General features: G+C 42.7%; 2 protein-coding genes across 2 annotated transcripts in view; one reads left to right on the top strand and one right to left on the bottom strand.

The window, feature by feature from the left end:
• fbxo9 (F-box protein 9) overlaps window positions 1–20,046 on the bottom strand; it is a 446,168-nt gene that overhangs the window by 54,557 nt on the left and 371,565 nt on the right. The gene's annotated exons all lie outside the window — the stretch shown is intronic.
• Window positions 1–20,046, top strand: part of col21a1 (collagen, type XXI, alpha 1) — a gene marked incomplete at both ends in the record, with an annotated part of 50,740 nt that overhangs the window by 6,146 nt on the left and 24,548 nt on the right. The window contains 10 exons of the mRNA XM_080740754.1: window positions 539–616; window positions 1,185–1,268; window positions 3,602–3,664; window positions 5,319–5,372; window positions 5,471–5,524; window positions 5,625–5,678; window positions 10,736–10,789; window positions 11,027–11,080; window positions 11,182–11,235; window positions 11,799–11,852. Coding sequence (XP_080596880.1) covers window positions 539–616; window positions 1,185–1,268; window positions 3,602–3,664; window positions 5,319–5,372; window positions 5,471–5,524; window positions 5,625–5,678; window positions 10,736–10,789; window positions 11,027–11,080; window positions 11,182–11,235; window positions 11,799–11,852 — 603 coding nt within the window. The remainder of the gene's footprint in view (window positions 1–538; window positions 617–1,184; window positions 1,269–3,601; window positions 3,665–5,318; window positions 5,373–5,470; window positions 5,525–5,624; window positions 5,679–10,735; window positions 10,790–11,026; window positions 11,081–11,181; window positions 11,236–11,798; window positions 11,853–20,046) is intronic.

The raw sequence follows: 20,046 nt of genomic DNA, 5'->3' as shown, positions 1-20,046 counted from the left end.
GTGTTGTGTGCTAAAAATAGCCGATCTACAAGCTCACAACATGTCACAGCTTGCAGATATGCTATTTTGGAGGCAGCGCAAGGCCAGAAACTGGAGTTTGCTGTTTCTACTTAAACCTCTCTCTGGAGTTATTATGTGCAGGTGCAAGCACAAGCACTGCATGTATTTTTAAGACATAAATTATATAGGTGTTATGTTGCCAAACATAATACCCCCCCCCCCCCCCCCTTTTTTTTTGTCTTTTTCTTTTTTTAAGTAAAGGATACTGGTGAAGAAGGTGTTCTATTCTATTCCCATAGACTGTACTTTCTCCAGTGAGGACGGAGAAAGTTTTGTACTTTTTCTGTTTTGTATGTGTCTATGGAGTTAACATTAGTCTAATAGACCCTGGGTGTGATTATAATATGCAAATATGTCTTCCCTGTGAATTTTGTGTGAATGTGTTTTTTAGCTCAAATGTCTGACTGTACCTCGTGCTGTTTACAGTTCTGTCTAATCAATGATTTAACCATGATTTTTCAATTTTGATTTGAATTAGTTTGAAATTCAGAAACTCCGTATCTACTGTGACCCAGAGCAGAATGAACGTGAGTCTGCGTGTGAAATTCCCGGAGTGGTGAGTAACATTCCCAACTGTATTTGTTGTAAGTGACTGGGAGTTTGCATTTTTCTTTATTGTGACTATAAATAAATCCCTGTTTTTTTTTAAGTACTGTAGTGTAGGCTAGATCAGTGTCAACCAACCTCTAGCATATTCCAATGTAACTGTATTTTGTCATCTGCCTGCAAAGCAGTGGCCTGTTGTGTTTGGCAAATGCCTTCACTAGAACAGTGCCAGATAGTTTAGAATTCACAGTTGCAGGGCCATTAATATCACTACGATTTGAACATAAATTTATATGTACCCACTACCAAACCTATCTTTATTTATATTCATAGCCTTCATGCCTTGACTGTCACGCCTCGAAAAAGTGCTTCATACTTTCATATGAATAATAGAATTACGGAAGCAGCAGCGCTGCAGTTTATGGCAGGATAGAAGTGATTTATGTTTCTATTGTGGAAGAACCCCTTCAATGTACGTTTCTGTATGTTTTTTTTGCTCAAGCAACATTCATTGCACACCATATGCACAGTCGGTCTACTGTTGACTATAATGTAGCCTATTATTTGGTTCATTGCAGTGCTCCAATAGTCCAGACTACACAGAACCAACTCCAGAACCCTGCGCTTGTCCCCCAGGACCTCCTGGACTTCCAGGCTTGAAGGTCAGCTTTGAAAGACTGTATAAAATCTGTTTCTTAAGATTTGTTTTAGATTCTCAACCTTTTTGGAGCCCCAGTTTGATATGCATTAGGCCACGGGCCCTCATTTACTGTATATGATTAATAGTACTAGAAGCTTGGCCGCGGCCGAGCGTCTAGGACTAGGTCGTAGCCTGGCATGCTCGGAAATGATGTAAATAAGGAATGAATGCCCCACCTTTAATGCAAACATCATATATATATCATATACCTGTTGTCATAGGACCCGTTTTGACCATCTGTTTATGCCCATATATGGAGATATCTGTGTCTGTGTGCGTCCATTTTATGCCCATATATGGACATCTCTGCATCTGTCTGTGTCCCTTCATGCTCATTATCCTAAAGGAGTTCGCTATAAACAATGTTGTCAGTAATGCCCTTGTCATTAACCACAATGAAAACTTTTACAACCTCTGGAGAAGGCTGTGTAGAGTTGGCCATGAGCGAACACAGGTTGAGGCAAGTAGATGCCAACTTGTTCATTCTCTTGGCCCTGACCCTTATTGATGGTAACAGAGAAAGCTAAACGGATAGGGAACCGTCTAATGAAGGTGAAGGGAAGCTCACCTCTGTCATAGTGAGGTATTCTTGGTAGGAAGATTGTTTCACTCCTCTTTGTGCCTACTACGATCTCACACTCAATGACTCTGTTCATCATTTGCATTACCACCATTCTGCTTCCATTTCTTGAGAGTGCGGCCAGGACCTGCTTGCAGGTTTCTAAGTAGCATGAGGTCGTCCAGGTGCAAATATGGGGCTTGTGAGGTCAGACTTAATGAGATGTGTCGGGTATCTCTATATATGGATTTCAACATTCAATACGTAACTGCCCCACCCTTTAATGCAAACCCCATTATACCTGTTGTCATAGGATCCGTTTGACCATCTCTTTGCCTGTGTCCATTCATGCCCGGGTTACGGAAAATCGTGCATCAGGTCGGGTCGAGGCTGCGGCGGGGGGGAACGTGCATGCCAAATTTGAAGCCGGTGGGACGAACGGTTCCCGAGATATGCGGATTACATACAAACATACATACATTACTGTACACAATCAGAGAGATTTTTTGTTGACTCATGTAGCGTATGTGATGTCAGAGCCTTTTATGAAGTGATGTCACAATGAGTCAGCGCTTGCTCCAGAACAGCCCGATGTCAGACATCTCCGCATACAGAGATTCCGAACCTTTCGTGCCGGATCCAAAAAATTGTGTATCGGGTCTGGTCGAGCTGTGAGCTAAGAACGTAGGCAAAGGTCTGAGCTATCTGCATGCGAAATTTGGAGTCTGTAGAACGAACCATGTGCTGTCAGGGCTCTTTCGTGCGATTCGGCCCAATTCGGCCTCGGCTTCAATTAGTAGTCAGGATTATCTATATGGGAACCGAATCTATACTGTAAAAATCTACATTTTTGACCACCAGGCTAAGGCTGCTTCAACGTTCCACCGTGGTTCTGGGGGGCTTGGTTTAGAACCACTGTGGGCTTTATTCAAAGGAGTTTCTATTCAGGATGTGGAGGTCAGCCTGATGGGGTTCACCTGGCATGTTTTGGATGTCACTAGACCGTAGTGAGGCTCATGGGACTCTTGTCTTTCAAGCTGAACATATTTATAGGAGGCTTTGATTTAAGTCCTTCCCAAATTTACTGTACCAACAACCTGCTGCTTACCTCACATAGTGGATTCAGTGGATCAAACGCCTCTTTACCACACCTGGTCAATGTTTGGCATTGTAATTGTGAGCAAGCTTTCATCTCATATAAGTCCTGTGCTGTAGTACTGTTCTGTTTGCCAAAACATGAAGACCACTGCTTTAGATCAGTAGAACTTTCAATGGAAATTCTCTCAAACAAGGAAAATGTTGGACAGTATATCCTTCTTTAACGTTCATAGATACACACACAACATGCGTATAGTCATAAAAGTCTTTACCGACGTACCTCTGAGGGACATTACCGTGGCAATAAAACTCTTTATAAGATAAAACCTTATATGGTTGCGAGCAAGTTGGTGTTTATAAGGTCAAAGCTATGCTTTTACAACATTTAGTAATAGATTCAAAATGCTGTAAGTTCTTGACTGCTCTGCAGATGTTCCAGCGACAGCATTTTAGAGCATTTATAGTATTTTCTCAGCTTTGCGTTCAACATCATGGCTCTTTATATGGATGTTGACATTTAATCATTTGTAACTGCTGCAGTTTGAATTGATTCTTTATTTTGTTGAAAATTGCTGTTGTAGTTTGATCGCACATGATCAGTCTCATCAGTAAGCTGATCATTTTTCTTCACTCTATAGGGAGAACAAGGACATTTCGGCAAGCCTGGTAACCCTGGTCCTCCTGGTGCTGATGGTAAGCCTGTGAGTACTACATAGTTACATATACAAACATCATCGACATAAATAACTTCATTTATCTGTTTTACATAGTGCTCCCCACTTAAAGGAATAGTTCACCCCCAAAATGACTTTTTTCCCCTATTGATTTCTCATGCCATAGAGACTTGCATTCCTAAGACAAAAATGTGATTATAGTAAATTTACCCCCATTGATTCCGGATGGGGACCCAAATGCATGGCCCTGGATGGGGACCCAAATGCATGGCCCTGGATGGGGACCCAAATGCATGGCCCTGGATGGGGACCCAAATGCATGGCACTGGATGGGGAAACCATCAGGGTAAATTTACTATAATCAAATTATTCTCTTAGGAATGCAACAAAAACCAAAACATATTATTGAACTCAAGTCTCCATGGGTGAGTAATCAATAGGGGAAAAAAAAGTCATTTTGGGGGTGAACTACTCCTTTAATTGTGTCTTTGTTTGTGTTGCTGGGGGGTGGGGTATGTACCGGTACTTCAAAATACAATGCTTTAATGAAAGACAAATAAACCCCCAATTTTCTGCTACTTTGTATGGGATTGTATTATACATTCAGTGGGTTCGGTTCAAGCAGCCATATCTTGCTCTGCTCAACTATTTTGAGTAAAATCTCCAGATTTATGTGATATCAGCAAAGCAATGCTTTAATTTTGAGACTCCCCTTTTTTTTGGGAGGGGGTGCAATGGCCATCCTTCAGTCCAACAATTTGATCTCAAACTAGATGTATTGCCATGATGTTTGATGTGCACCTTTATGCTCACTGGTGGATGAACCTTACTGGTTTTGGTGACCCCACCGTCTTTCCTCTAGCGCAAGGGTCTTCAACAGGGGGTCCGGGACCCCTAGGGCAGGGTTCCCCAATAGGCGGCCCGCGGGGGGCTACCTGGCCCACACCAACCCCAGTAATAATGGTGGTATAAGAGCAGCAACAACACTAGTATATCGTCGTTGTCGGCTGGAAACCTTGTATCTCCAAATTTGTACGTTCTTTCGCAAATCATACAAGGCCGTCGCACAAAAGTAGTGAAAACAGCAGATCTACAAGCACACAATGCCTCGCGGTGCGAGGCGTTGTGTGCTTGTAGATCGGCTGTTTTCACTAGTTTAAATCATTTTTAAAATGATAAATGCAAAACGAATGGTTTTGGACATACAAGATTTTCACCCGACAACGACGATATCTGAACTGTCACAGTCGCTGGAGTAGCGGGAACGCCGCCTCCCCCTGCAATGTTGTGGCCCTCGGCTTGGTACCCTAGACATAATTCGGCCCTTGGGGAAAACTAATTGGGGAACCCTGCCCGTCCTCAGAGCTACTACAGGGGGGGCTGCCAAATCTTTGTGTGATAGGATCATGTTTTTTACATTAACCAGCTTAACCAGCTTACAACGCCTCGCCCTGCTTTGCTATTGGGGCATTTCTTGGTCACTGAAACCATTATGCCATACTAATTAAATTAAGTATAAATGAAATCAGATTCTAGGAACTGGGCCTCAAAATCACTACATTGTGTGCAGGGACACCAACACAATATGCTAAAACAAAAAGGAATAGAGGAAAAAAGAAGGGTTGAATGTTATCCAAGTGCCTGCGTGTCTGTTCATCTCTACTTTCTATTGGAATTTAAGGGAATCCCCGGCAACAGAGGCAATCCAGGACTATCAGGACAACCAGGGACAGAGGTACAATAAGGATCATTTAATTATCCATCCTTCTATCGAGTGAATCATATTTAATGCAGGCAAGTAAAACTTCTCCTCCTCGCTGTTCCCTCTGTCAGGGCCCGCGTGGATCACATGGGTACAAGGGTGAGCAAGGGAGCCCTGGTAGTCCGGTAAGTAACACATTTATGGCATGTTATATTTATTCATTACGTTTGACACTGATTTGTAAAAAGTAAATATTTAAAACGACTCACTACGCTCTTGTTTCAGGGTGATCGGGGCGTGCCTGGGTTATCCGGACCACCTGGCCATGCAGGTGAAAAGGTGCGATAATACAGTACTTTTTTTTTTTAATTAACCCATTCAGAACGGGTACACATTATTGCGTATCATTATTTTATGCTTTAAAGCCATACTGTGTAAGATGCCCAACTAGTGGTCATTAGCCCTATAGCAAACCGCGGTCGCGTCCGCGTCTTTCGGACGTTTTTCGTACCTTCAGACCCCCGCGTCTGCCTCCACCTCGCTGAGATCTATCTTTTAAGGGGTCCCTTGTTCCTGTGCGTTCAGTAATTCCAGAGATACGGACTCCTTCACCCTGCCTGGTAGGCGAAATTACCTAGAGAAGGGATGGTACAAACGGGCGACAACAAATATGGCTGCCATAGCGACCCCACTTCAAGATGCGCTGTGATTGGCCGGCAGTTGTATAACCCTCGCTGTGATTGGCCGGTAGTGTGATGACGCAATTTTGGCGCGAGATCCGGTCCACGGCAAGGATCTCAGTTTACATACAGAGAAGGCTTTACAGGCTGAAATTCACGGCGCGGATCTTCTAAAACTTTTGTGATTTAATAGTTAGGAGAATTTTAAGATTTGTTTTATAAAAAAGTTACATAGTACAACTTTAACTATTGAAAAATAGCAGATATACAAGCTTGCAGCGCGGCACTGAGTGCACTGTTCTTGAGAGACTACTATGTCAGAGGTTCTCAAACCTTTTCATGTGAAGGACCCCCAAAATGATATGTATTTGGCTACGGACCCCCATCTCAAAATATTTAGTTCCAGGGACCACCCAGAAGCAAAATTTGAGTTTCAAACGTTCGCTTTGAAAATACATCAAAGATTTGCACACATTTTCACGACTTTTTCAAAAATAGCAGATCTACAAGCTTGCAGAGCGGCACTCGGTGCCGGAATATGGTATTAATGGTGTTTACAGGTATCATTATTCATTATCATTATTGGTGGCGTATGTGGCCAGTCTGTGACAGCGGGCGTCTATTTGTCTGATGTATTTGACTCCAAATGTCGGCAAGGTTTCAGCCCGGTCAGAGCCCCGTTGACTTCCGTCGTTACAAAAGAAATTACAGAACATACCGTTGTTTCCTGTTGAGATTGGCACATTTCACCCAGGTGTTTTCATCTCACTCACATCACTTTGTCTGCTGACCTCACTCAGCAACGAAATAAACAGTAAATAAACAAAAATAAAAATAAAACAATTCACAGGAGGCAAGCAGTGATCACCCCATGATGTGCACTGCAATGTAGTTTCAAATACATTACTACATTGCAGGCGCTTTTTGAGAGTGAAAAAATAAGAAGACACGTGTGACATGTGTGATCTGGGCAGCTTGGCCCAGGAAATGTGCCAAGCTCAATAGGGAACAACGGTAATATGAAAAAGGATGGTGGTGATCGGCCCAACAGCTTGCGAGATTAGCAATCACACACAAGAACATGCATGTGCCTGAAAGTCCCTGGTGATATTTGTCACTGCGTGTATTCTTACGGGCTGGGGCGGCAGGGAGTGTTGGGCAGGAGCCGGGAGGAGTAGCACGAAGGCTCTACGTCCTCCCTGTGGGGGCTCCCCAGGGACGTGCTGGCCATTGGGAAAAGCGGGACAACTCCCGAACGGCCGGTTCATTCCTGGCCAGTCATTAGGAAAAAATTAATAATAAAATGTCGGCCTTTGTTCTATTTTGGGGGCTGGGCGTCCAACAAAGTTAATCGTCACTGTCGGGCATAAACCTTGTATCTCCAAGTTTCACATTTGTGATTTTTTTCGGAAAGCAAAGTCCTGCTTCATCATACAAGGCCGTCGCACAAAAGTAGTGAAAACAGCAGATCTACAAGCACACAACCCCTTTGCGGTGCGAGGTGTTGTGTGCTTGTAGATCGACTGTTTTCACTAGTTCAAATCATTTTTAAAATGATAAATACAAAACAAACGGTTTTGGACGTACAAGGTTTCCACTCGACAACGACGAAATATAACTCATGTAATTGGCCCACTGGCTTGTCACTTGTCATGATCTGAAATGGCAAATCTTTGAGTAGCAGCAGCGCTATAGAGAGAGATCTCTCTCTCTATATAGCACGCAATGAGGGCCTCTCCAACTCTTTTTCCCGGGCTGAATCAGGGGCCCAGCATGTCCCTGGCTCTACGTCCTCCCGGTGGGGGCTCCCCACTGGCAGGTGAGTCAGTAGGATACAACAGCAGTGACAACAATGTGTGTGGGGAGGAATCAATTGGCACGACGACCAAAATGTGGAGGAAAAAGGGGGTAAAACATAATTAGCTACACAATAATAGAGTCTGTGTTCACTTGGATTTGAACCCAGGTCTTTTTAACAATCTAAACCAAACATCTGTTTCATCTTCTGGGATACAGGCGGGGCTAATCTGCTATATTCACCCCCATTTGACCTCCCCCCCACTGGGAAACAGGATCCCGGGTTAAGCTCCCAACGTGACCTCTTGATTCGCTCTCCCACATGGAAAACCAACCATTTTACCACTCACAGTGGCCAAGGGTGATATTGGGTTTCTGGGTTTCAGGCACAGCTACTCTGCTACAATTTGCACCGTGTTGAAAGAAGGATTTCCACGGATTTTCCAACTATTATATGGTATTTATTTAACTACCATATATTATGTGGTAGTTAAGCATGACGCCCCCACATGAAATGCTAGAAGCGGAAATCTTTTGAGACAAAAAGCAGAATTAGCTCCCGGGAAATTCCATGTAGCACGCCACAGTGTTGGAACTTCAATCATGTGCAGTCTGACTGTTGTCACTGCCAGCCATGTTATAACACTTCCCTAAAATAGGGAAACAAGAGTTCAACATATGAGCTTTTCTTAGAACATGGCCACTAACTCCTTTACTGTAACTCCACTAACATTTACTGTATGTCAAAAAAACATTTCTTGTTCATTGTCGAAAGGACTTGTGTAAGTGCACATTTTAATTCTGCACTTTATCAAGCCATTAACCCCATTCAGGCCGGGAACACATTTTGCTGTTTGGGATGGGCTTACAGTACATGTACAGTATGTAGCAACATATTTGTTTGTAGGCTAATTTCTGATTTAGCCCTATTCTATAGGTTAGGCCTAAATGGGTTAAGGAACTCAAGAGGTGTGTAACTGATGTAAGTCATGTGCCGGAGAGCAGCAGGGCATTGGAAGGTCATTCTAGTCACTGTTAGATCATTCTCACCATGGCGCAGTACTGGCCTATCTATGCCCGTAAGGGACATGTCTGTTATTGTGTCCTTGTTGTTTTCATCATTCTGGTTAGGATAAAAATGTCATCACTTCTTTCAATGTTGAGCTTCACAAATCTGAATCACAGCTCCATGCAGCTGTGAAATCTAATCCAATGGGGGGCAATAGAAGGAGCTTGTAAAGGGTTTAATCATTTCCTGTTAACACAAAGCACTTGACCTACTGTACCTTTTAGTAGAGAAGTATAGTAAGTGTAACATTCAGTGACTTTAGATAGCTAAATGTCATCAGCTTATAAGATGCTGAGATGAACTCATCAGTCATCATCACCTCCGGTTGTCATTGAAGCCTGTTTTACTCAAGTCCAATTGGCCACAGCACATCTATCCCACTTGTCTTGAGTTATTGTGAGAGATCGTCATTAGCACTACATGCAGCGGAGCAACGCCTGGGGACTGATCTTTACCTGGCCTTCTAAAAAGCTGGTACAACCGGTGTCAGCCTCCGGATGCATGGGCTGAATCTGCTGCCCTGGTGGAAATGTGGGGGAAGTAGTAGGCGTTTGGGTCATGGGTGGTCTAGGCCAGCCGTTCCCACTGGTGCATCCTTCCTTGTCATGCAGCGAAGTGACTAGAGACCAGTGTTATTTTAAAACAAACAGATTTACGTTGTCGTCTTCCTCTCCAAAATCTCTTCCCCGTGCTGAGACCCCGGCCAAGGGTGTAGTCTCCATTTTCCTGGCAGCACGTCTCCTGCAGAACAGAGCACCGCCCACGCACTCATCACTCCCACAATGCCAATAGTTTTGAGTGATGGATGTCTGCTTCTCTGAGTCAGCAGAACATGTGTCAGGGAGAAGAAGAGAGGCGGAACATGACTGAGCTACTATGCACACTTGTCTGTGCACATGTGGACATGTCTTGTCATCAGGCCCAATAAGCTGAATGTGCTCAGGAACTAGTTGAGGCTTTGCGGAATTTCTCGATAATTGAGTGGGAGGCTTTATTTCAGCAACAACATAATGCTGCTCTGGCTTTGGCAAGCAGCTTCACCAGCCTCTGTAGTCACCACCCTGCTGAACATGACTCTGCCTAGGGGTGCAACCTGGGAGAGGAAAGCTGGATCCAGTCCTGTAGTCCGCCAAGGTTTCTGCACGGGAAAGGATGACTATTAGGGAACTGTCTTAAGTGCCTTGAGTTGTTTATGCCATTGGCTTTGTAACCTCTCTGAACTTTTCACATGTGCAAAAGTCATAGTGGGACTGTGGCTATTAGGGAGTCATCGAGGCCGCACAGGCGCATAAACAGGAAAGTGCACACGGTGCTATGCAGTTTATGCAGAGGTGGAAATGCGTTCGGGTCTTTCACCCAGTTGGCTATATGGAGCCCACGTTATTATTTTCATTAGGTTTATTACAAATAAACAAAGGAACTGGACTGTGGATTGTGTACTTTCATGGATGTGTGCTGATGTTCACCGAGGACATTTGCAAGGTGTAACTGCTGTAAGTTATGCTAATATGTGCCCCGCAGCAGGAACATGGTGAATAGAGGCTGCATGGTTTTACGTTCGTTAGACTTTTTATTAGAGTGTTTTCAAATAATAGTTGTCATATGTTGACTTTTTACTGTTAAAGTATGCAAACATTTGAACACTATGAACACGAGCACGATGGACAGTTCTTTAACTTGACAATCTGCACAGTAACCCGTTGGTATTTTCAAATCCATAGTGAGTCAAAATAGTGTGCGTTTGCTGAGAGAAAATGGGTTGACTGAGTTAACTGAGCATTGTGACATATTCTGTAGTGTAGACTGACATCTCACTTCATGATTATTAACCAAACTTTGACTACATCTAGGGCTTGATTGGACCCGAAGGAAGGCTTGGGTTGCCAGGAAAAGATGGCCAAGTGGTAAGTATGTCAGGAAGTTATAAATCATTAACCAAATGGACCCTAACGTCTTTATATTCTGGGCATGTCATAATAGTAGATCGTTCACCGAAAGCTCACACAGCTTGACATTGCGAAGAGTGTTTTAGCTTGCTGAATTGCTATTTAAAATATTTGTTGTGGAGGGAATACTCTGGGATTTGGTTAAAGTTGTTAATGTCAATAACTGAATCAAAAATGTTGCCATTTTAATTCCAGGGTGAAAAGGGGAGCCGAGGAGGCTTTGGCCCACCAGGATATACAGGCGAGCCAGTATGTAACATTTTGGAATTATATCGAGACCTCATGTTCAGTATTACTACAAAAAAAAAAAAAAAAACTGAAAAAACCCAAACACTTTTGTTCAATTGCAGGGTTTACCCGGAAGAGATGGAAAAGATGGATTATCAGGGAGACCTGGTCAAAAGGTCTGAATGATTTGCCTTGCAAAAGTCACTCAGCTAGAGATTAGAGGATGAATGGAAGCATGAGTTTGGCTTGGCATGTACGTTTAGCACGTACAGGACACTCTCAGAAAAATGTTCAAAGGATTTGATGTTTGGCAGCTTTTAGTTGTTGTTGGTTCGCACAGCGATAGCGATCAAGAAGCAGATGAACCTTATTGTTTCCTTGTATTTTCTTATTTTTAATTTACGTTCCCAGGCGTTCTCTGACATATGGCTTTCATCATGTCAGAGCAACACAAAACATCAATGGTGTTCATCACCATCTAGGTGGATGTCATTATAATAAATACAGCATTTTGTTCTTAAATCAAAGACTAACTGCCTGGACATTTCAAATGTCCACTTTCTCCTCCTCTTTAAGTAGGACTGGATGTTATGTTTGATGCTGATAGAATATAAGCAAAATTTTGTGATGCTTATTTAATAATGCAGCTTGCTTTTGCAATCGCTAAGGCAAACAGATGCATGAGAATTTGATTAGTGTTCCGATATGTTAATTTAAACCAGTTTGTCTTGTCTTGAAGGGAGAAGCTGGAGCTAATGGTATCCCTGGTGGTGATGGGAGAGGGGGTCATCCGGTGAGTCATAAGTACAGTAAATACATTCGTTTTATACATTGTACACAGTCTAATCCTGATCCTGATGTACCTGTTCTGGGCGCGAGTTTCTAAACTCTAGGAGAGCTAAGGGAAGGAGCGCTTGTTTTCACCAGCGTCGGCAGGTTACCTTAGCTCTCCTAGAGTTTAGACACTCGCGTTCTGGGCAGGATGTGAGCTGTACACTGGCTGTTTTCAGTGAAGATATTTGGTAAATGAAATAAACACTGTAGTGTTTACGTGGATAAAGCTGAAGGGGAAAACGTGTCTGTAATGGTAAAGTAAAAAAAAAAAGAAGCAAAAAGCAAATACAAGACATGGCATTAAAACATCCCTACTAAAGAAAGACACTGATAAATGCCAGGAGAATAAACTCAACAAATAACTATACAAAAAACATGACCGTAATTAAAATTATACTTTTTTTTTTAACATTGTGAAAGATTTGCACTGAATCTGTGGTTGCTGTTTTAAACGACAGAGTGTTAAAGGCATGACAGACAGCATGAGAGAGCCAGTCTAACTGCGGGAATATTAGAAGTGGTTTCCTCTCCAGTTCATTCTAGGATAACCATTATTATTATGTAACTGGCAGGCTCACACTCGAGTCCAAGGCAATGGGAAACCAACTTAGTGAATGAATGCTGTGGTCCAATGGTGACAGAGAATTTGTTTTAGGAAGAAAGTGTTTCAACCACGCAACCGCCCCATTGATCATGAACATGAGCATTGTCCCTGAAGGAACAAAATGATGATTCAGTTCTTCCACCGGGCTGTAAGAACTTCGTTCCACCACTAGAACAATAGACTCAACGTTGTATTCAGGACACAGCATTGATACTTTGTGGAGTTTAGGCAAAGATTTAGCAATGTCATTTATGTGCCCTTGCATGGGCTAACTGATTTATTGATGCGTTGAAGAATTGAGAGGGAGAATCAATATAATCAATCTGTCTGTCTGTCTGTTAGGGCTGTCACGATATGACATTTTACATGACGATTAATTGTCACTCAAATAATTGGCGATCAACGATTTAATTGTGTTTTTGTCGTTGATAATTACATTTCTGTTTGGCTTTTAGGCTTTGAAGTTGTCATTGGTAGATATGACACATAACCTAAATATATAAAGAAATTACTGACATATTTGACAACTTACTACTTGATAGTGGAAATAGCCGATCTACAAGCTCACAACGCGTCGCGATGCGACGCGCTGTGAGCTTGTAGATCTGCTATTTCCACTATTTCGGACATTTTTCAACATTCACGATTATGACGATTATGACAAAATAATTGCGATAATGTCAAATAATCACGATTAGACGATTATGTAATAATTGTGACAGCCCTACTGTCTGTCTGTCTGTCTGCGTGTGTGTGTGTGTGTGTGTGTGTGCGTGCGTGCGTGCGTGCGTGCGTGTGTGCGTGTCTGCCTATCGATCGAGTGATGTATCTGTCTAGCTCGGGGGTCAGCAACCCGCGGCTCTAGAGCCGCATGCGGCTCTTTAGCGCCACCCTAGTGGCTCCCTGGCGCTTAGTCAAAAATGTATGACATTTTATTTTTTTGTAACTTTTTTTTCCGTCACTGTCAGGCAGAAACCTTGTATCTCCAAGTTTCAAATTTGTATGTTTTTTTTTTCGCAAAGTAAAGCCCTGCTTCATCATACAAGACTGACGCACAAAAGTAGTGAAAAGAGCAGATCTACAAGCACACAACGCCTCGCGGTGCGAGGCGTTGTGTGCTTGTAGATCGGCTGTTTTCACTAGTTTAGTTAATTTTTGTAAATGATAAATACAAAACTAAGTTTTGGACATACAAGGTTTCCACCCGACAACGACGATATATAAGACTTTCATAATTTTTTGCGGCTCCAGACAGATTTGTTTTGGGTGTTTTTTGGTCCAATATTGCTCTTTCAACATTTTGGGTTGCCGACCCCTGGTCTAGCTGGTTGTCAGTCTGTATCTCTCCATCCTGCATGTTTCCATGTTACGCAAAACACAGTCCGAGTCAACATCTAAACATCTGCTCCTGTTTATCTTGGGGGGAAAAGCTCCAGCAGGCTTTCCAAGGTGGTTTTGCTGGACGTGCAGAACCTCGTAAACTGTTCACGTACTAAACTGTTTATTTTGAAATGGCTATTTGCTTCCATGCCTGTCATTAGTGCATTTTAAACTTGAGCTACTTTTCTTTTTTAATTCCTTAATTTCGGGCAAATAAAAAAGCATGTAAGCTGCCATTTCAAATGTTTGTTATAGCTCGTCTATGGTTATGGAGCACTATATCGTTCACGTTGAGCTGTTGTTTTAGAGTCGGGGACCCAGATAAAGTCTCAATGCCGATTTGATTTTGATTGGAACAGAAAATAGAACAGTTTGTGAGTATTCATCCATAAGTTCTAAGGTCAGTTTTATTTCAGATAGGCCAGTGTAAATACGGGCACAGAGCTAGAGACGGATTTGAACCCTGGTCCTTGCGCTCAGAATGAGCACGTGTAGATATATATGTATGTTTGGCTTTGTATTTTTGCATTTCAGTAACTATGCAGCCGATGTGTCCCGAAATGATTATTTCTTTACCAGTTAGGCGCGTCTTTTGGATACACGTTTGTCTAGAACCGTCAATTTGACCAATATGCCCATAGATGGGCATGCCAATATACAGGGTAACAGTATATGTGCATAAAAGGGACACAGATAGACAGACAGATACAGAGATCTCCATATGGGCACAAAAGGGACATAGACAGACGGGTACAACGGGTACACTGACAAAGCCCCCGACACGAGATTCACACCCTTTAGTTCGTTAGACTCTGTGCGATTGGGGGAGGGTAGTTGAAACAAACATTGTTGCATTTTCACACTGCACTTTGTCAACCGCAGCAAGGAATCACACCAAACAACAAATATGACGCGGTCGAAATTGTGGCTCTCCAATTGGAAAAAATGCACTGGTATGTCCTGGTCTTCCTCTGTGGAACATCTTTCCGCTGTGTAATAATGCCTCGTCCTTTTCCCCCTGTGTTTACAAATTCCTCAACCCACAATGCCACATGTTTTGGTTCATTTCTTGCATTTGATGCAGATTGCATTCACACCAACAGTGAACTGAACTCACGCTTGTAAGTGAAGCGAGACCACGTTTTTTTTTTTTTTTTTTTGCGGATTAGAATTTGTTCGTTTGATCCGCACCAGAATTCGCATGAGCCTTCGCACTTTCCGACAATATGCTCCAGACTTCATTTTAATCGCAGTAAAACATTGAATGCCCCCTATGTGAGGGAGAGCAAGGGCAACTGCTGTGGCAAGTGCCGGCAATCATTCCACGGCAACTCTGCAGCAGACATTGTCCGACGGTACTAACCTTAACCCTAACCGTAACCTCAGTAAAACTATGCCTAAACCTAACCTAACCCTAACCACCGTCGGGCAGCGATGCCTGCCGCGGCTGCGGGTTCGTGCGAAATTGCCTACCTGTTGTTGGCGGCTGCTGCTCCACTGCCGGTCCACTGCCTTCAATTACCGGCAACGTTGCGTGGCTACCGGTCCGTGTGGCGGTGCCTGCAGCGGCTGTTGTCGGCAGTTACCGGTGCCGCCGCGCCTGACGCCGGTGCCCGAGAATGCACTCGCTCCTTCTGCCCTATGACTCAGTCGGTCAGATTGGCGGTGTGACATAGGTGTGAGGGCTGCAAAGCGTCTCGATCCTTTAGTAGTTTAATAGGTGAAAATTGTCAACATCTTTCAACAACAGGCGCTCAGGAGGCAGTAGTACGGATCTGCCCAGTGCCCACCATTGTGGAGTCTAAGGATTGGAATCCATTTTTTTGCGGTGAATGCGGTTTTGTCAAGCCTTTATACAAACACAATTGGCCCGATTTGTCACGGCACGTACCCCAACGGGCTGGGGGGCATACATCTGTCAGCTGGGCGAGTTGCTTGGGATCTACTCTCAAATCTGTCTTTAATCAAATCTTTCAAGTTTTTCAAATTGATTATTATTATTGACAAAATGTCTGTCAAAATGTTGTTAATCGGCGCGCTAGGGCTCTCAAATCGGGATCGGCATTGGACCCACAAATTGAGCATCGGTAGGGTTCCAGACAAGAGGCCGGAGTAAGCGGGAGACTGGGCAGCATACTCTAGCTGCCTGGCTACTAATAAAACCCAGGACCTGGAATGCTAAGGAAACCACATTGACCCGACTAACATTAAATTAAAGGAGAGTAAGGCACCTCAAAATTTTAACTGTTCTAATAAATAATACACATGGGAAAAACAGCAGTTATGCACACTGCTCGGCAACAGAGCAACGGTGTCTTACAATCTCAAAGAGATCTAGAAGAACTGCTTCAATTCCACATATTTTCAAATGACCTACCGGTAAAACCACACAATCAAAAATACATTTCTGTACCTTTGGGACATAACACAACCATCATACTTTCGAATTACCTCCAACACACAATCAAAATACCTTTGGGATTTAATACAACCTCGCGCCAAAGACCACTAGTCAGTTTGGCGGTTTGCCCCAGTGCCCATAGGCACTAGAACACAATATTAAAAACATTAGAAAATAAAACAAACTAATGTTGCACACATAAGATTGTGGGAAAAAAACACTGTGCTTAATGAGACAGTAGCTCAAACAGGGAGGAGGGGGCCTACTTGGTTGCAAAGGACAAGACCTGATGATGATCGGATCGGAGCCCATACCAGCAATCACAAGACAGAATGCATTTAAAACATAAACTCACAAGCAGAACCTACCACGAGTAGCAATCTTACTTGACGAGACAACAACACAGGGCAAACAAGAACAAATGAACACATTCAGAGGCCAGAATTTAAAGCTTGTTGTGAACTAAATATTGAGTTTTTTACCTACAGTAAGTGATGGGTTATGCCTGTCACATAGACCCCTACTTTAAAAGGTCACTGTCCCGTGACATGCTTAAGGGGGATATATACAGTTGCCAGGGCCTAATGAGTGCTGGGAATTCATTACTGGACTAAGGGGATAGGAATCTTCTGGGCAGCATTAGGAGAAGACGAAAAAAAGAAGAAAAAAAAAAACATGCATACACATGCTGCATTCATCTTGCTCATGGATCTAAAACATTAGACTGCTAAAGTGATCCAAAGTTCCTAGGAATTGCTCTCCCTGCAGGTTTAGGTTGTGATTATTAAGTTTAAAATACATTTAGTTGCATGTCCATTAGTACCAACTATACACCAAATGTGGTTGCAGCGTCTTCAACGTTGTGACTTCTGGTAATTCATCAGTGGGTGTCCTTTGCAACAGGTGTCCTTCTTCCTATGTGTCAGTCAGTCTGTCTGTCTGTCTGTCTATCTGTCTGTCCATACACCACATTGGTCGCAAACAACATTTCTCAAAAACTACTGGCTGGATAGCGACTGATCGCCCCTACTGATTTTGTTGCCCGTTGGCCTTTCCTCTAGCACCACCCTTAGGTCTTTTTTGGTGGGTTTGGAAGTACAGTAGGGATAACAGTTCAGTTACTTGTAAATACAAATTATCCTTTTAACCAGTTATTTTCTCGTTGCGTTTGGTTTTTAGTTGTTGTTTTAGTTGTTGTATGTCGGTTTTTACATTGAAAAGATAATCTCAAGCCATTGTTCTTTAGCTAGAGGCTCTGTTTTATACCAGTTTCTTGTTAAAGACATCTGGCAAAAGAAATCTGTTTACAGCTAGCAAAAAGAAGAATGTATCTTCTTTGTACAGCCTTATCAATGTTCCCTTGGTACATCACAGCACAATTGTTTAGAACAGGGGTTCCCAAACTTCTTTGTCTCAGGGCACCCCATAAATATTTTTTTAATCCGAGGCACCCCTACATTATAATTTTCACTCCTTAGATTTATAGCATATCGTCGTTGTCGGGTGGAAACCTTGTATGTCCAAAACCGTTCGTTTTGTATTTATCATCTATAAAATGTACTAAACTAGTTTTGTGCGACAGTCTTGTATGATGAAGCAGGGACTTGCTTTGCCAAACACATTTGAAACTTGGAGATACGAGGTTTCTGCCCGACAGTGACGATATTTTAGTGATTATGTTGCAAGGAAAACGTGGAGATAATAGCCATTTTGGTTAGAACTGACTGAAAATAACTTTGTTCTTCAAGTTTAAAATGATACTATATTTTTTTTCAAAAGTGTCCAAATAAATTCCAAATATTATCAAATTATCTCGTGGCACCCCTGGACTGCTGTCACGGCACCCCAGGGTGCCCCGTCACCCACTTTGAAAACCCCTGGTTAGAATGACAAATTCCATAAGGTCTTCAAAAAGTGAACGTTTTATATTACTCCATGAAGGCTTTAATTTAGCTCCAGAAAACATGTATGGTTGGCCTCCATGCAGGTTGCTTGCAGGTCCTCCAACATGTTTTCTGTGATTTAGACGTCTGCTTTTAATCTGAAGACACTAATTAGAACTTAATTGGATTCTTCCACTAAAAGCTTCTCCATACTTGAGTGAGTTAGTGGTTACTCAATGTGCTGAGCACATTGAGTGTGTCGTGTGTGACTTTCTTGCGCATTTCGTCTTCTAGCAGCTTTATCACCCTTTTCCTCAGCTTTGTTGGCTTTGAAGAGCATGTGAAAACACACGCCGCTTGTACGACAGAACAGGGCTTTAGTGGTTAAGTCCAGCCTGGCAGGGCATCAGTGGTGGAGGAGGCAGAGCGGCCAGTCTTGGAACTGGAAGGTTCCCAATTCCATCCTCCTCCTGGCTGAGTCAAAAGTGTACTTTGAGCAACAGACTTTAACCCCTGAACTGTTCCAGATGAGCAGGTTGTTGGTGCTGTGCATGGTTTCCTCTGCCACTGGTGCAGGGCCGGTTCCTGGCATAAGAAATATAAGCGGTCGCTTAGGGCCACAACCAAAGCGGGGGCCACATCACAGGAAGACGTTTTGTTACATTATATGTCATATATCCCCTATCCAAAAACTAGCGTTATTATATATATATAATATGCCCTCCCCTTTCCTTCCTCCCCATAATCCCCAACTTCATTCTAGGTGCCTTGATTCATGAGCAAGTCAATATGCCTCCAAAAAGAAAGTTTTGATCTGTTGAATGTGAAATACATTGTAAAGCGCTTTGGATAAAAGGTGCTAGTAAATGCAGTCCATTTACCATTTAGTCAAACAAATCCATTTAGAAATAGGATTTCTCTCGCGCATTGATTCGTTGATATAAAAAAGGTGAACATAACCGCTATAGTTGCAGCCCAGCACCACAGACGAAGTGGAAAGCTGCTTAAACTGGCATAAAACAGATAGATGGTTATGCCTGGTTTCACGTAGTTTTTGTGATTGTTTTCAAATCAATAACCAGATTTGTCTCAGCAAACCAGGTCTGAAAACAGTGAACGGACCTCATAGTTTGTTTAACCCATTTAGAATGGGCACACATTATTGTGTATCATTATTTTATGCTTTAACTATTGAAAAATAGCAGATATACAAGCTCACAGCGCGGCACCGAGTGCCGCGCTGCGAGCTTGTAGATCTGCTATTCTTGAAAAATCCTGAAAATTAGAATTTTTACCCGATTCTATAAGTGTCTTTTGAATCATTCTAAGATTTTTTGAAAAACGTATGTTTCTATGTCAGCAACCTGGCTAGCAATCGTCAAAGAAAAGGTCCTTTTCACTTAATGACCCCGGCCTCGTTGCTTGACTTTTCCAGCTCTTCCATTTCTCTCATTAAGTTGAGCACGTGTCTCCTTTCCGTTTGATCTTCCGCCTCTGTCCCGTCTGTCTCTTTCCACCACTCCCCCACGCTTATAGCCCACCTCGTGAATCAAAATCCACACAGAAACCTGACATTTTGAAACAATTTATTTGGTGCAGTAACACTGATGTAATCCACAGGTGTGTGTTTACTTTATAGAGAATTTTACAACACGGCTAAACCAATATAATCAAGCACTGGAACTGTCTGTTTTATGAATCCATTTCATAGAGATTTAGTGACTTGTAATAGACAATAAATCCCTATTAAGAATGTTTCATAGAGATTTAGTGAGTTGTAACAAACAGGATTGTACCTTAGGGCATTAGCCAACGTGTGTGATGGTCCTTCCAAATCAGGTCTTGTAAACTTAGCTGGGAGAGAGGAACACCTGATTCTCTGTTA

This window comes from Nannobrachium achirus, assembly GCF_963921795.1.
Source record: "Nannobrachium achirus genome assembly, chromosome: 13".
Classification (NCBI taxonomy): domain Eukaryota; kingdom Metazoa; phylum Chordata; class Actinopteri; order Myctophiformes; family Myctophidae; genus Nannobrachium; species Nannobrachium achirus.
This window is presented reverse-complemented; position numbering and strand designations above follow the sequence as displayed.